The sequence below is a fragment of the Grampus griseus genome (genome assembly GCF_964374135.1).
Source record: "Grampus griseus genome assembly, chromosome: 3".
NCBI classification, from domain to species: Eukaryota; Metazoa; Chordata; class Mammalia; order Artiodactyla; family Delphinidae; genus Grampus; species Grampus griseus.
This window is the reverse complement of record NC_139019.1, coordinates 159,944,581-159,959,766: the sequence shown is the minus strand read 5'-3', so window position 1 is coordinate 159,959,766 and position 15,186 is coordinate 159,944,581. Positions and strand designations below refer to the sequence as shown.

Here is a 15,186-nt window from a genome sequence, read left to right as displayed (position 1 = left end):
ATCTATAAAGCTCTGTGGTCCACATTTGTGTTTTAGTTGGTCTCACATCCATCCATCCCCGCTTGACCTGCTACAAGCACCCTAGTTTCCCTGGGGAATAGCCTCTCCCCTTCTCAGTCTACATGGTTAGGTGGTGTTGACTCCATCCTCAGCCTGGATGGGCATGGGGTCAGGCCCACCAATCAGAGTGTTGCATTCTTCCCAGAGATAGCTTTGTGTTCTGGGATGGGTGTATGAGCTAATTGGGGCCAATAGACTTAGAACCAGGACTTTGGTTCAAACTGTTGGAAAAGGGAAACTCTCTTTTCTACTGAACTTTGCTGTCATGTTGCTAACTTGGGGGTGTTGGGTCTGTAAATGGAGCTGACAAGGAGGAGAAAAAAACGGAAAGATGGTAGGAAGCAAGGTCTGGGTCACATAATCGGAGGCTTTGGGTCCAGATATACATCAACACATACAGTCTTTTTGCTTCAGGTTGAATGGGGCTAACTCACTGGAGACACGGGGGGGTTTACACTAGCAGGCAGACTTGTGAGCATTTGTTTGATTTAGATTCGTTTCCCTGGGCACTCCCTGATCTTGAGTCCTGGAGTGCTCCTGCAGCAGCAATCAGCTCTTCTCTCTGCCTGGATTTGACCATCTACACTGCTTTTTTTGAAGTTTTTGAGAGAGTCCTGTTGTGAGATTCTTGATGAAGGGCACTGGAAACGTTCACAGATGAGATAGCCATGTGTGGTGGGGGCAATGAAGCCATTGGAGGTTGGGATGATTCTGTTCACCACGGCATGGACAAACTGGATGGCCAGCAGTGTGCCTGTCGGGGGAAGTGGAGGGGAGGGTACAACAGATAAAAATGTGGCCACAGAGATCCAATCTCACACATTGAGAGTTGGCTGCATGGGGTCAAATCTCTGCTATGCCCCTTACTAGCTTAGGCATGAAAGCCAGCCTCTCAGAGTCCCTCTTGCTTCATCTGCAATATGCGAACAATAACTGAGCCTACCTGCTGAGGGGAATTCTGAAGATTTGAAGATGTCATGCGTGTCAGGTGCTAACTATCAGTTTCAGCCAGAGTGAATTCAGTAAATATTATTATTGGAGGAGGAATGGGAAGACGTGTTGTGAACCTGCACAGGATGGGCTTTTAAGGCCACAATCCACAGATCTCACCTTCTGAGCCATCATCTTTTGGCCAGGCATCTCTGTTACTCTGTATTAGACTACAATGTATTGGATTATAATGTATTCAATTATAATGATGCAATCACAATGTTTTCAGTTATACTGTATTCGATTACAGTGTATTCAACTCTACCTGATATTCACTCAGCCACTTACTTGCTTTGTGACCTTGGGAAAGTTCCTTAATCACTCTGAACTTCAGCTTCTTCATTTGTCAGATGGAGATAGCAATAGCTCCTAAACCCCTGCCAGTGTCATAAGGGTTCCTTTCTCTATAGGAGAATGTGACAGAGGTGACCATGGGGACCAGGCAGACCAGCTTGAAACCACAGCCCACCCCATCTCTCAGAGCCTCAAATTTTGTAAAGTGGTGATGCCTATTGAGAGAATTAAATGGCATGGTGACAGTACCCAGGACACAAGAAATGTTAACTCCTGTTACTATGTCCTTAGTGTAATATTGAACAGAGTGAGAGATGTGAGGTTTTCAAAGTGGTTGATCTTAAGATGCCCCAAACATTTACAGGGTCTAAGGAAAGAAAATGAATGAAGGTCAACATCCTATAAGATACAACATGTGAACATTGCAAATCTAGCTAATAAACTATTCAATGAAACATGTTCTATCCTTCTACGCTGATGGATGTACCTTCAGAACCACCTGGAAGATCAGGTTTGGGTTGAGGATTCTTGGGCTCCTCAGTTACATGCCAGAATGTAATGGTGTGGGAGAGCCCAGCTGTCTGTGGCTTGCCCGCTTCTCTTCCCACATCCAGCTCCATCTTATATCCCTAGAGGCCTCAGACACATACATGTGAACCCCCCAACCTAGCTCACACATCCAGACTCCATGCACACCACTCCAAGACCACCCTCCAAGTCTGGGGGTGTATACACAAGAGGCACAGCCCACTTTCAGAAAGATAGAGCTGGGGAAGAGGACTGCACAGGCCCTAAAGAGGGCTCCTGGGCAGGTGGGGAGGGTGTTCTGGAGTTCTAGGTACTCAGAGCATGGGTCTAGAAGAGGAGGTAAGCTCCCATTGGGTCTGTCCCCTGAGCCTGCAGATACTTCTCTAAGCAGAGGGACCCAGCTAGGGGAAGCTGGAGTGGGGCCCTCTAATGGCCAGGATCCAGAACAGAGTCCTTCATTTCCAGATCTAAGCTCAGTCCTACCTGCAAAGCAAAATGACTCACCATCCAGCACACTCCAGACGATTATGGAGCGATCTTTCAAGCCTGCGTAGACGTACTTGTCATCCTTGGAGAAGCAAGCACATTGGACACCTCTACAGTAAGAACTCTGCTGAAAAAGGTAATGTGATCTTGATTTCAGACTGAAAGACACCTAGGAGCGCAGCCTCAAGGCACTCGTATGGGAAGCCAGACTTATAAGCACCTTTTGAGAGATGGATCAAGTTAAAACCTGGAAAGATGGGTAGCATCGATATTCCCAGGACCAAAACACGTCTTCAAAGAGATTGGATTGAGAGGATTAGTGACATTTTGCACTGGAGAATGGGAATTATAGGGTTTAATTTCTTAAATGACCTTGGTTATACAAGTATTAGCTCCAATTGTATTTAATTAAAAGCTATATGCTAAATGCAATTTGGGATCCTAGAACAGAGAAAGAGAATTCACTGAAAAACATATGATCCCAATAAAGTTGATAGCTAATGATATTGTTCCCATGTTACTTTCTTAGTTTTGAAAAACATACTCTAGTTGCATAAGATGTTAATATCAGGGGAAGCTGGGTGAAGGGTAGGTAAATAGGAACATCTGCATTATCTTCACAACTTAATCTGTAAATCTAAAATCATTCCAGGGACTTTCCTGGTGGTCCAGTGGTTGGGATTTCACCTTCCAATGTGGGGGGTGCGTGTTCGATCCCTGCTTGGGGAGCTAAGATCCCACATGCCTTGCAGCCAAGAAACCAAGACATGTAACAGAAGCAATGTTGTAACAAATTTGGTAAAGACTTTAAAAAATGGTCCCCATAAAAAAAAATCTCAGAAAAAAATCATTCCAAATTAAGTTTTATTTTTTAAAAAAACCCAAAAAGCTAGGTGTATTTAACTGCTGTGGTGACATTTCCCATCTCAATGAGGCAAAAGATTACTTACCTGAGCCTTATAGTGGCTTCATAAAAATAAATGTCAAGTGGGATGAAGGCTTTTTAAGACAAAACTACATATATTCTGTTCTCTTAGTTACAAGATCGTCTCCCTTAGTTTATTAACAATTTCTATATCTTGCAACCTAAGGTATAATCTTTGTTCTCCATCTGAGAAACTGGAATAATAGCAACAACCTTACAAGATTGTTGTGAGGATTAAATTATAGAATGATATGTATATTTTGCATAATTACATAATGTGAATTTGTAAATATATAATACAGCTCTTAATCATATTGATACAAAAATTATAACTCCTTACGAGATGGACAGTGCAAACTGTCTTAGACATTTTGTATGAAAAGAAGTCACCAGTTTCCCTTTTCAGAGCCTTCACAGTTGCTGTTCCTTCTGCCTAGAATGCTGTTCCACAAGACTTATCTGACCTTCTTAAATAGCAGCCCTTGCCCATCTCTACCTCTCTTTATCTTGGCCTATTTTTCTTCAAAGCTCTTGCTGCACCCCAACCATCATGTATTTGCTGCTTTGTTTTTTTGTTTGTTTGTTTTTGCGGTACGCGGGCCTCTCACTGTTGTGGCCTCTCCCGCTGCGGAGCACAGGCTCCGGACGTGCAGGCTCAGCGGCCATGGCTCACGGGCCCAGCCGCTCCGCGGCATGTGGGATCCTCTCAGACCGGGGCACGAACCCGTGTCCCCTGCATCGGCAGGCGGACTCTCAACCACTGCGCCACCAGGGAAGCCCTGATTCACTTTTTTATAAAGCAGAAACTAACACAACATTGTAAAGCAATTATACTCCAATAAAGACGTTAAAAAAAAAAAAAGTACTTCTCTGAAGACTCTGGAGGGAGCCAGCCCTGCCAATGCCTTGCTTTCGGGCTTCTGGCCCCTAGAACAGTGAGTGAAGAAATTCTTGTTGTTTTTAGCCACCAGGTTTGTATGGTAATTTGTGACAGGACATTTGTTTTGATTTTAGAGAGATGAGGAAGTGGCAGGCACTGGAATAATGGGACTAGCATGGGACAACCAGGAGGTAGGAAAGGCCTGATGTGTTTGAAGACCAGCATGGAGGCCAGTGCGGCTGGAGCAGAGTGAAGGAAGGGGAGGTGAGTGAGAGGAAGGGGTGCCAGATTTAGCAAAACGACAACTGCAACAACAACAGGACACCCAGTTAAATTGGAATTTCAGAGGAACAGTGAAATTTTTATGAGTATATCCCACAAAGTTATGTGGGATATACTTATACTAAAAACTTGATTTCTTGTTTACCTGAAATTTAACTGAGTGTTCTGTATTTTATCTGGCAACCCTACCCAAGGGGACTTGTTCTCTTGTGTTCCAAATACTGTCTGAGTGAACGTTTTGTTGAGAGGACCCCTAGCAGCGCAGGGAGGTGGGTGAAGGCCAGATTATTCATGGCCTTCCAGGCCCCATACAGGAGAGAGTGCAGGCCCTGCTTCCGCTCAGCCAGTAACTGCACCATGGGACACACCGCAGCAGCTGGCAGAGAAACTCAGCTGTTTGTGTGTTTATTGTTTTTTTTTGAGTGGGAAGGAAGCCGCCCCCTTACTTTATAAAAAGATCTCTGTCCCTGGAACACCACAGATCGCCTGCTAAGTCACGCATTTCCATTGGCACCGACAGCTCAGGTCTCGGTGTGGGTGCTGGGTTAGCATGACCTCATTCAAGTGGATACCCTGTGCTTTCCCAGGAGTTATTGCTGACAAGATAGGCAAGCCATCAATTCTTCCAGAGGTTCAGAAATAAAACATTGTCGGTAAATAAACAAACATTCAGCATCTTATTTGAGGCTGCAGAGTCAAGCCTGACTATGAATTCAAATCCCAGCCCCTCCACTTACAACTGTGTGACCTCAGGCAAGTTACCTAACTTCTCTGTGCCTCAGTTTCCTCATCTATAAATGAGAATAATAAAAGTGCCTACCTCCCAGGGCTATTGGGGTGTAAAGGAATTAACACATGTTAACTGTTTAGGATGGGTTCTAACACACTGTAAATACCCAGGTATTAACTACTGTTATTACAAGATTAACTCTCTCACTGAGGAGTTACGGTATGAGGCTCTCTGCTGTGCACCTCACATGTGACATCTCGGTTTCGCCTCAAGACAAGCCCTGGATCAAGTCAGGTCACTGAGGGCTGGGGGCTGAGTCTGCCTTATGTCTCTCCATGCTCCCTGTGGAACTACGTTTATTGAACTGTGCTTGAATGATAGCCTCACATGGAAGGATGTTATGGATGAAACATGTGTGTGGGAAACCGAAGAAATGCACCAAAATATCTGCTGTCCAAGGATATTTGCATTATACTTTTATGCAGTAAAGGATGAGCTCAGCAGGCCTGGGTCATCCACACCCTGCACGTGAAAGATTTGGTCCTCGTCTGGCTCCTGGAAGGTGACCTCTAAGCCCTTGGAATGTCCTGCCTAAAAGGAGTATCTTAGTTACCCTGAGGCCTTGGGCCACCCTGCATGGTCTATGCTCAGAGTGTGATGTATGGTGGGAGCTTTGGGACATGCCGTATCAGCTTGACCTCAGGGGTGGGGCTGGTGATTCAGGTTAGCTGTGCAAGGATCAGCCGTGTCTACATGACCATCTAGCAGTAAAAAGCTGGGATGCCAAGGCTGGGGTGAGATTTCCTGGTTGGCAGGACTCCATGGATGTTGTCATACATCATTGCTGGGTAAGTGAGCACTGCTTGCAAGACTCCACTGGAGGAGGACAAGCCCGTGCTTGGTCTCTCCTGGACTCTGCCCCGTGTGCCTCTTCCTTTTGCTGATTTTAATCTGTACCCTTTTGCTGCAATAAACTGTACCTGTGAGTGTAACAGCTCTTCTGAGTTCTGTGAGCCCTAAAACATCATCAGACCTGAAGATGATCTTGGGGACCCCTGATTCTATTTATCAATGAAATCCTTGCCTGATCTTAGCTGACTTAAGATTGAGGTACATCTTGCAAGCAAAGGTTGGTTCCCAAAACTGTGGATGGAAAAACTGCTCAGGCTCCTTCTTCTCACTGGAGGCTGGAAAGAGCCACACTTGAAACCCAACTGTAACAAGTTTCTAGGTCACTGAGGTCCTCAACGCCTTTGGTCTCAGTCTTGATTCTATTTTGTGCCACCAGGCTCATTTTCTTTTGTCTTTTGTTCCTGTTTCTCATGCTTATTTTATACACACTTAAGTCACTCGAAATTCTTTTGGAAACAGGATGGAGGGTATACATCCTTCAACCTGCCATCAGTCAATCTTAGAGGATAAGCATTTATCTACTGGACCTGCACTCTCCAATACGGTTGGCACAAGTCACACGTGGCTATTAATGAGGCTGGTCTCAAGAGATGAGCCATAAGTATAAAATACATGCTAGATATCAAAAACTTCACACAAGAATTTTAAAAGTAATGTGAAATATACCATTAACATCATACTGATTTCATGTTGGCTTTTGGGGTCTATTGTATTAAATAAGATATATCATTAACACAAATGTCACCTGTTTCTTTTTACCTTGTTAACGAGGGTCAGGAGAAAATTCACAGTATAAATGTGGCTCACATTCATAGTCTGCGTTACTGGACAGTGCTGGTCTAAAGTGTCTTTGGCCCCTGGAAATGGCTTTGTAAAACTCAGACTGATTTAAGGGCAGTGAAAGTAATCTGTATGATACTATAACGATGGATATACATCATGATACATTTGTCCAGACCCACAGAATATACAACACTAAGAGTGAACCATAATGTTAGCTATGGAGTTTGAGTGAGGATGCTGTGTCAGTGTAGGTTCAAATTCACCACTCTGGTGGGCCATATTGAAAATGGGGGAGGTTGTGTGTGAGTGGGAGCACAGCCCCACACACGGGTATATGGAACTCTCTGTATCTTCTGTTTGGCTGTGAACCTAAAACTGCTCTAAAATTTTTTTCTTTAAAAAAAAATCGGGATGTGGAGCACCTGTTGGTCACCTCTACCAGGTAGCCTTCCCTGATTGCTTCAGACTAAGGAAAGGGAATCCTGTCACATGTTCTTATAGCCCCTGTTTCTTATCTTGACATAGCACCAACCAGTCTTTCTTGTGGCTGGGGTAGTGTGGGCTGAGTGTACCCTATCCTCTCACCCTACCTCCCTCTATCCCTGTGACTCTCTGGCAGGAATAACCACTCCCATTTCCAAGATAATGGACCGGAAGCCCAGAAAGGTTCAGAGATTTATCCAGAACATGTGTTGGCAAACTACAACCCGTGGGTGAAAATTGGCTGGTCCCCGATTTTTATATGTGAGCTAATAGTTTTTAAGTTTTTTACATGCTTGAAAAAACTAAAATAAGATTACTATTTCATAACACATGAAAATGGTATGAAATTCAAATTTCAGCATCCATGAAAGTTTTATTGGCGCATAGCCATACTCACTTGAAATATCGTCCATGGAGGCTTTCGAATTACAAGGGCAGGGTTGGATAGTTGTGACAGAGGCAGGCAATTATGTTTATTTACTATGAGGCTCTTTGCAGAAAAAGTTTGCTGACCCTCTTCCCCCTTCCCCCAAGCCCCTCTCCACTTCCAACCAAATCCAGAGTTGCCGCCTCATGACTCCAAATGAGAGCTAAATGCTACCTGCAGCGAGGAGGGACTCATCTTCAGAGACCACCAGGAACCCCACGGCTTCTGGAAGCTTCTCCAGCAGGCTGTCTCCTTCGGAGGAAACCCGTGCAGAATCAAGGGTGTCCATCAAGCATTTCCACTGGGTTAAGTGTTTAGGGTCAAGAGCTTGCATTTGACACAGGGCTCTGCCACTCACCAGCTCTGTGATCCTAAGCAAATTCCTTAGCCCCTGGCTGCCTCAGTTACCTCATCTGTTAAATGGGAGATGATACCAGGACTGCCTCACAGGGCTATCGTGGTTAAGAAGTGCATAGGATGGTTCCCTCTGGCCCATAATCAGTCCTCCCAAAGTGGCAGCTATTATTATTACTGTTGACATTGTTTTCATAACCAACTCGGGGACCCAGAGAACATCCCAGCACTCTAGTTTTCTACCCCCAGAGGCGCTCTGAAGATCTCAAATAAAGTCGAAAGGTAGGTTGGAGCCGGAGGAGGGCAGCATCATTCTCCCCATTCTCGAGTGGCAGAAATGAACTGGTTTTGTTCAGATCTAAGAGGAAGGTTTGGGGTTTCTTTTTTTCCTTTCTTTCTTTTTGCTTTTGTTTTTGTTTTAAGCAAGGGCAGGAGGAAGTGAATTTCTACATGGCTGTTGATGAAATAAAAATTATATTTTAATTTATAGTTTACAAAACTAATTTATATGTTAAGGCAGGACAAGAAAAAATTAAACATAAAATTCTCTCTCTGTGTTAGTTTGGGTATTCTCCTCCCCTAAGGTGCGGTGTGGTTTGCATTACACGTTAACCAGAGCTCCTCAAAGATGGGAGTGCCTGCTCAACCGTAAACATCAATTTTTTCCCCCTTTCTTCTGACACTAGCAATGTAACTTCTTAAAAGAATTGTGTTCCTCTATGACATAAATCACAGCAAGATCCTTTTTGACCCACCTCCTAGAGAAATGGAAATAAAAACAAAAATAAACAAATAGGACCTAATGAAACTTAAAAGCTTTTGCACAGCAAAGGAAACCATAAACAAGACCAAAAGACAAGCCTCAGAATGGGAGAAAATATTTGCAAATGAAGCAACTGACAAAGGATTAATCTCCAAAATTTACCAGCAGCTCATGCAGCTCAATAACAAAAAAACAAACAACCCAATCCAAAAATGGGCAGAAGACCTATGTAGACATTTCTCCAAAGAAGATATACAGATGGCCAACAAACACATGAAAGAATGCTCAACATCACTAATCATTAGAGAAATGCAAATCAATGCATTAGAGAAATGCAAATCAAAACTACAATGAGGTATCACCTCACACCAGTCAGAATGGCCATCATCAAAAAAATCTAGAAACAGGGGCTTCCCTGATGGCGCAGTAGTTGAGAGTCCACCTGATGATGCAGGGGACACGAGTTCGTGCCCCGGTCTGGGAGGATCCCACATGCCGCGGAGTGGCTGGGCCCGTGAGCCATGGCCGCTGAGCCTGCGTGTCCGGAGCCTCTGCTCCACAACGGGAGAGGCCACAACAGTGAGAGGCCCGCATACCGCAAAAAAAAAAAAAATCTAGAAACAATAAATGCTGGAGAGAGTGTGGAGAAAAGGGAACACTCTTGCACTGTTGGTGGGAATGTAAATTGATACAGCCACTATGGAGAACGTACGGAGGTTCCTTAAAAACTAAAAATAGAACTACCATACGACCCAACAATCCCACTACTGGGCATATACCCTGAGAAAACCATAATTCAGAAAGAGTCATGTACCAAAATGTTTATTGCAGCTCTATTTACAATAGCCAGGACATGGAAGCAACCTAAGTGTCCATCAACAGATGAATGGATAAAGAAGATGTGGCACATATACACAATGGAATATTACTCAGCCATAAAAAGAAACGAAATTGAGTTATTGGTAGTGAGGTGGGTGGACCTAGAGTCTGTCATACAGAGTGAAGTATGTCAGAAAGAGAAAAACAAATACCGTATGCTAACACATATATATGGAATCTAAGGAAAAAAAATAAGGTCATGAAGAACCTGGGGCAAGACGGGAATAAAGAGAATGGACTTCTCCTACTAGAGAATGGACTTGAGGATATGGGGAGGGGGAAGGGTAAGCTGTGACAAAGTGAGAGAGTGGCATGGACATATATACACTACCAAACGTAAAATAGATAGCTAGTGGGAAGCAGCCGCATGGCACAGGGATATTGGCTCGGTGCTTTGTGACAGCCTGGAGGGGTGGGATAGGGAGGGTGGGAGGGAGGGAGACGCAAGAGGGAAGAGATATGGGAACATATGTATATGTATAACTGATTTGTTTTGTTATAAAGCAGAAACTAACACACCATTGTAAAGGAATTATACTCCAATAAAGATGTTAAAAAAAAAAAAAGAATAGTGTTCTTTCCCAGCTCTGTAGGGGGTCGTGGTGACTCGCTGCTCGCTTTGTACTTGTTTACCGGGCTTGTATATCCTTGGTGAACTTTATGTAAAATACCAGCATGTCATTCTGATGTATGATCGTTTGTCTAAAAATGTATATGACTGTGCCTTCGACTTCCAACAGGCAGCACAGTTCTCAGAGCTTTCTGAGAATCTGCTTCCCGGGTTATAATCCTCAGTTTAGCTCAAATAAAATTCCCTTTTTTCTTCTTTTTTTTTTTTTTTTTTTTTTTTTTGCGGTACGCGGGCCTCTCACTGTTGTGGCCTCTCCCGCTGTGGAGCACAGGCTCCGGATGCGCAGGCTCAGAGGCCATGGCTCACGGGCCCAGCCGCTCCGCGGCACGTGGGATCCTCCCAGACCGGGGCACGAACCCGCATCCCCTGCATCGGCAGGCGGAGTCTCAACCACTGCGCCACCAGGGAAGCCCCCTTTTTTCTTCTTAACTTGATAGTTAATTGAATTTTCGTCGACAGTGTTATTGCTGATTTTTTCAAAAACGTGATTCTTTTAAAACTTAAAAAAATTAAACTGTAATACTGTATAATTTAAAAAAAAAGAAGAAATAGCCAGAGCTCCCCACGAGCATCTTTTCACCTTCCCCGCCGTTCTGCTTTCTCCCTGGAAGGCATCTTTGTCTATGTTTGTTGAGAATCCGTTTGTGTAGGTAAACATTTACACAAGCCTCCTTTCTCCACCATCACTCGTAGATATTGTTCTGCAAGTTGCTTTTTTCGCTTAATGTGTCTGGGGTAGCGGTTCTCAACTGGAGCAAGGGGTGATTTTGTCCCTCCCCGCTGAGAACACTGGGCAACGTCTTAGAGACATTTTTGGTTGTAAAGATAGGGCAGATGCTCTGCATCGAGTGGGCAGTGGCTACGGATGCTGCTGAACACCCTACAACGCATAGGACGGCCCCCAATGGCAAAGAAGGACCTGGCCCCAGCTGTCAATGGCACCCAGGTGTAGCATAGCGCTTAAGAGCATGGACCCTAGAGCCAGACTGCTTGAGTTCAAATCCTGTCTGTGACACTTCCTAGCTGTGTGACCGTAGGCAAATGACTTCATCTCTCTGTGCTTCAGTTTAACGCATCTGTAACATAGAGATAATGGCAGCAGCTACATCTTAGCTGTGTTTTGAGGGTTAAATGAGATAATAGGTATAAAAGTCCCTGGAATAGCCCTTAGTACACAGTGAGCGCTATGTGAGAGTTTATTATTTCCATGAAAGTATCTCTAGGCCAGGGGTCGGCAAATTTTCCTGTAATGGGCCAGATAGTAAACACTTTAGACTTTGTGGCCATGTGGTCTCAACTTTGCCATTAGAGCACAAATGCAGCCACAGACCGTATGTAGACAAACGGTGTGGTTATGTGCCAAGACAACATCATTTATGGACATTAAATACGGATTCTATGGAATTTTCACATGTCACAAGATATTCTTCTTTTAAAAATCGTTTTTCAACCATTAAAATCAGAAAAACCATTCTCAGCTCATGGGCTGAGCAAAAACAGGCAGTGGACCAGAGTTAGCTGACCACTGCTCAAGGCTATCTAATTTTTTATAGTTATGTAATCTTCCATGGTATAAAATTTCCTTAATTCACTTAACTATTTTCCCATAGATGGACATTTCAGATCATGTCAATGTTTTGCTATTACATGGAGGGATACTATCGTCAAGGCTGGTCTCATTTTAAGTGAGGGGTATATATCTGAAGATCTCAGATAATACAAAACATGACAGATTTGAGAGGGATTTTCCCCTTGGATGGATGAAGGATGGTAGGTGTTTCTGTCCACCAGCTACAGTGCTGCTGCCACTCACACTAGTGTAAACACAGTCTTCAATTCACCTACCCCCACCCCTCGCTGCGAGATCATAAGATGCTAAATAAATTTTAAATGTGTTTGCATTTTCCCTATTTATGTGCATATTTCCTAAATGTGCACATAAAATGAGACTAAATACTTTTATAATATTATTTCGTATTTACCTAAGTCAAATTCACATGAAATGAGGCCACACTCTGTTTACATTTGTGTGCACATGGGCAAGTATTTAAGATGGGGATGTGACTTTTTAATCTTAGACTCAGCAAGACTTCTCTCCCAAGGGTTTCACCAATCTATACCCCCATGAAGAAGGCAAAGTGCCCAAGAAATGGATTTCTTTTTCACAAAAATACGTACTTTTTATGTTCAAAATAAGAGCTCTATTACATGCACTTTGCTGAACCAGATAAATTTGGGGAGGTGTTTCTAAAACATTAACATTTAGATAGTAAAATAAAGCTCCCTTCCTGACAAAATCATCCTTCCATGCATTAGTCAGTTTCAAAGTTTCACTGAATTGCAATGACTAAAGGCAGGTGGTAGTAGGCTCTCTGGTCTCAAGGTTGGAATTGCCCTATGCAGGCAGCACATGCAACATTACAGTTGTGCTCAGAAGAAATGCATGTGTTTATTTCAGAGCAGGATGGGGTCTATTTACATTTTTTTTTTTTTTTTTTTTTTTTTGTGGTACGCGGGCCTCTCACTGCTGTGGCCTCTCCCGTTGCGGAGCACAGGCTCCGGACGCGCAGGCTCAGCGGCCATGGCTCACGGGCCCAGCCACTCCGTGGCATGTGGGATCTTCCCGGACCAGGGCATGAACCTGTGTCCCCTGCATCGGCAAGCAGACTCTCAGCCACTGCGCCACCAGGGAAGCCCTATTTACATTTTTACCTTGTAGGTTTCATGTTATTTCAACCCCAGGCTCTTAGCTGACATATACATGATCTTCTTTCATAGCTTGCAGGTCTAGAGGCTCTAGCATCTTGAGTTCCACTTGGACTTCAACATTTCAGAGCCAGCTTGGATGAGGAGTGATGGCTGGGTACCACACAGGAACTTTGGTGCAAGAGGACTGCTTTTCCCAAGACCAAATAGTTCTAGAGTCTTTGAGTACCTACTTTTTCAAGCTCTGATTTTCCTAGGACACAGACAGCTTTGAGCTGAGCTTTCTCCTCTAGTTACTGTTTCTGGTGCTCTTCCTTTATTCATTGGACTTTCATCTGGTGTTATATCCCCACAGCCTGAAGAACTTATTTCCAGCATTTCTTTTTTTTTCTCCCCCAGCATTTCTTATAGTGCAGATTTGTGGAGACAAGTTCTCTCAGCCTTTATTTGCCTAAAAATGTCTTTTATTTTGCTTTCAGTTTTGAAGGATAATTTCCCTGTAAATAGGAGTCTAGGTTGACAGGTTTTGGCTTTTTCTTTCAAATTACAGATGCCATTCCTTCCATTGTCTCTGTCCCCATTGTTTTCAATGAGAAATCAGCTGTAGATCTTATCATGGACAACCATGGTATGTAATGGGTCTTCTTTCCTCTGGCTGCTTTTAATATTTCTCTCTTTATCTTTGGTTTTTGGCAGTTCGATTATGATTGCTGAATTATGGCTTTCTTTCTTTTGGCTGGTAGACAGTGGAGAATTGAGACGGGGAAGGGAAGCAGCCAATAAATGTGGCTCATCAAGCCAGTTACCAATGCAGGCAAACATAGCTGAGTCCTGCTGGGGATGCTCTGAGAGAGAGTGTAGAGCATGCATCAGAGATGCCCCCACTGAGGGGCCAAGAGCTGGGCGGGGTTCTATGCACCACCTCTATTTCAGGTTGGCTGAGGACTGCTCCCAGGAGCATTAACACAGAGGCCAAGTGTGCTGGTGTGGGGGGAGAGAAGATAGAAAAAAACCTCAACCAGGTGCAGAGTCACAGGTGTGCAGCTGTAATGTAGGTGCCTGACAACAAGCTTTTTGATTGCTGAGGCAGCCATTTCAAAAGACATCCATCTTGAATAAACATGTTGGCAGCTACCAGCAAAACAACTAGATAAGGAACCAGGATGTCCACCCATGAAGGTTCCTCTTTCAGAAAGCCCTGGAGAACCTAGATAACTGACCACTTGGGTGACGCCCTTCCCCTTCCTCTGTCCTAATTCCTCCCCATATGTTTTAAATTTGCCAATAAAGAGTGAATCCACAAAATGCTAGACACCCCACCCTCAGACCCCAATAAAGGCAGAGCCCCAAGTCCATGTTTGCTCACTCCCTCTCTCAACTCTCTCTCTCCCCTCAACTTCACTGTGTGGCCCTTGGGCGTGCTATTCACCTTCCTCAAAGTTCCCTGATGGTTTCTTGCTGAAGTGCATCCTGTGATCATAAGAAGAGCCACAAGAGCCGGCCCAGTCATAAATAGGGGCTCCGTGGGAGAAACGTGTGTAGAGCCCCCTATGAGTGATGTGTGCCCAGACAAGCACCATAGGCATTCCTAACTGAGGGCACTGCCATCAGTAGGCTTGGGACTGACAGAATAGTCTTCAGAACTGAGGAGATCGGGATGGGGCACCAAAGGTGAGTTATATAGGGAGAAATCTGAGTTAACTAGCACCATGTTTCCAATTCACTCCAGTGTTATCTTAGCATCCGCACCCCAGTTGGAAGCCTGAACAAGTGCCCATCTGTCCATCTCTTGTTGTGGCCCTGGATGTAGGTGCCATGTTCCCTCTCCCCATTTTACAGATGAGGAAACTGAGGCTCAAAGAAGGGCTGAGTAGCCCAAGAATAGAACTAGGTAAAGGCAGGAGTGGGATTTTCTTTTCTGTTTTTTTTTGTTTTTGTTTGTTTGTTTATTGAAATATAGTTGATTTACAATGTTATGTTAGTTTCTGGTGTACAGCAAAGTGACTGTTTTATATATATATATTCTTTTCCGTTTTTCATATACTTTTCCATTATGGTTTATTACAGGATATT

The 15,186-nt window shown here is 44.0% G+C and overlaps 1 protein-coding gene across 1 annotated transcript in view; it reads right to left on the bottom strand.

The window, feature by feature from the left end:
• Positions 1 to 511: 511 nt before the first annotated feature.
• Positions 512 to 15,186, bottom strand: part of NWD1 (NACHT and WD repeat domain containing 1) — a gene marked incomplete at both ends in the record, with an annotated part of 63,872 nt that continues 49,197 nt past the window's right edge. The window contains 4 exon segments of the mRNA XM_082650378.1: positions 512 to 640; positions 642 to 814; positions 2,377 to 2,485; positions 7,959 to 8,045. Of these exon segments, the coding sequence (XP_082506504.1) occupies positions 512 to 640; positions 642 to 814; positions 2,377 to 2,485; positions 7,959 to 8,045 (498 nt within the window).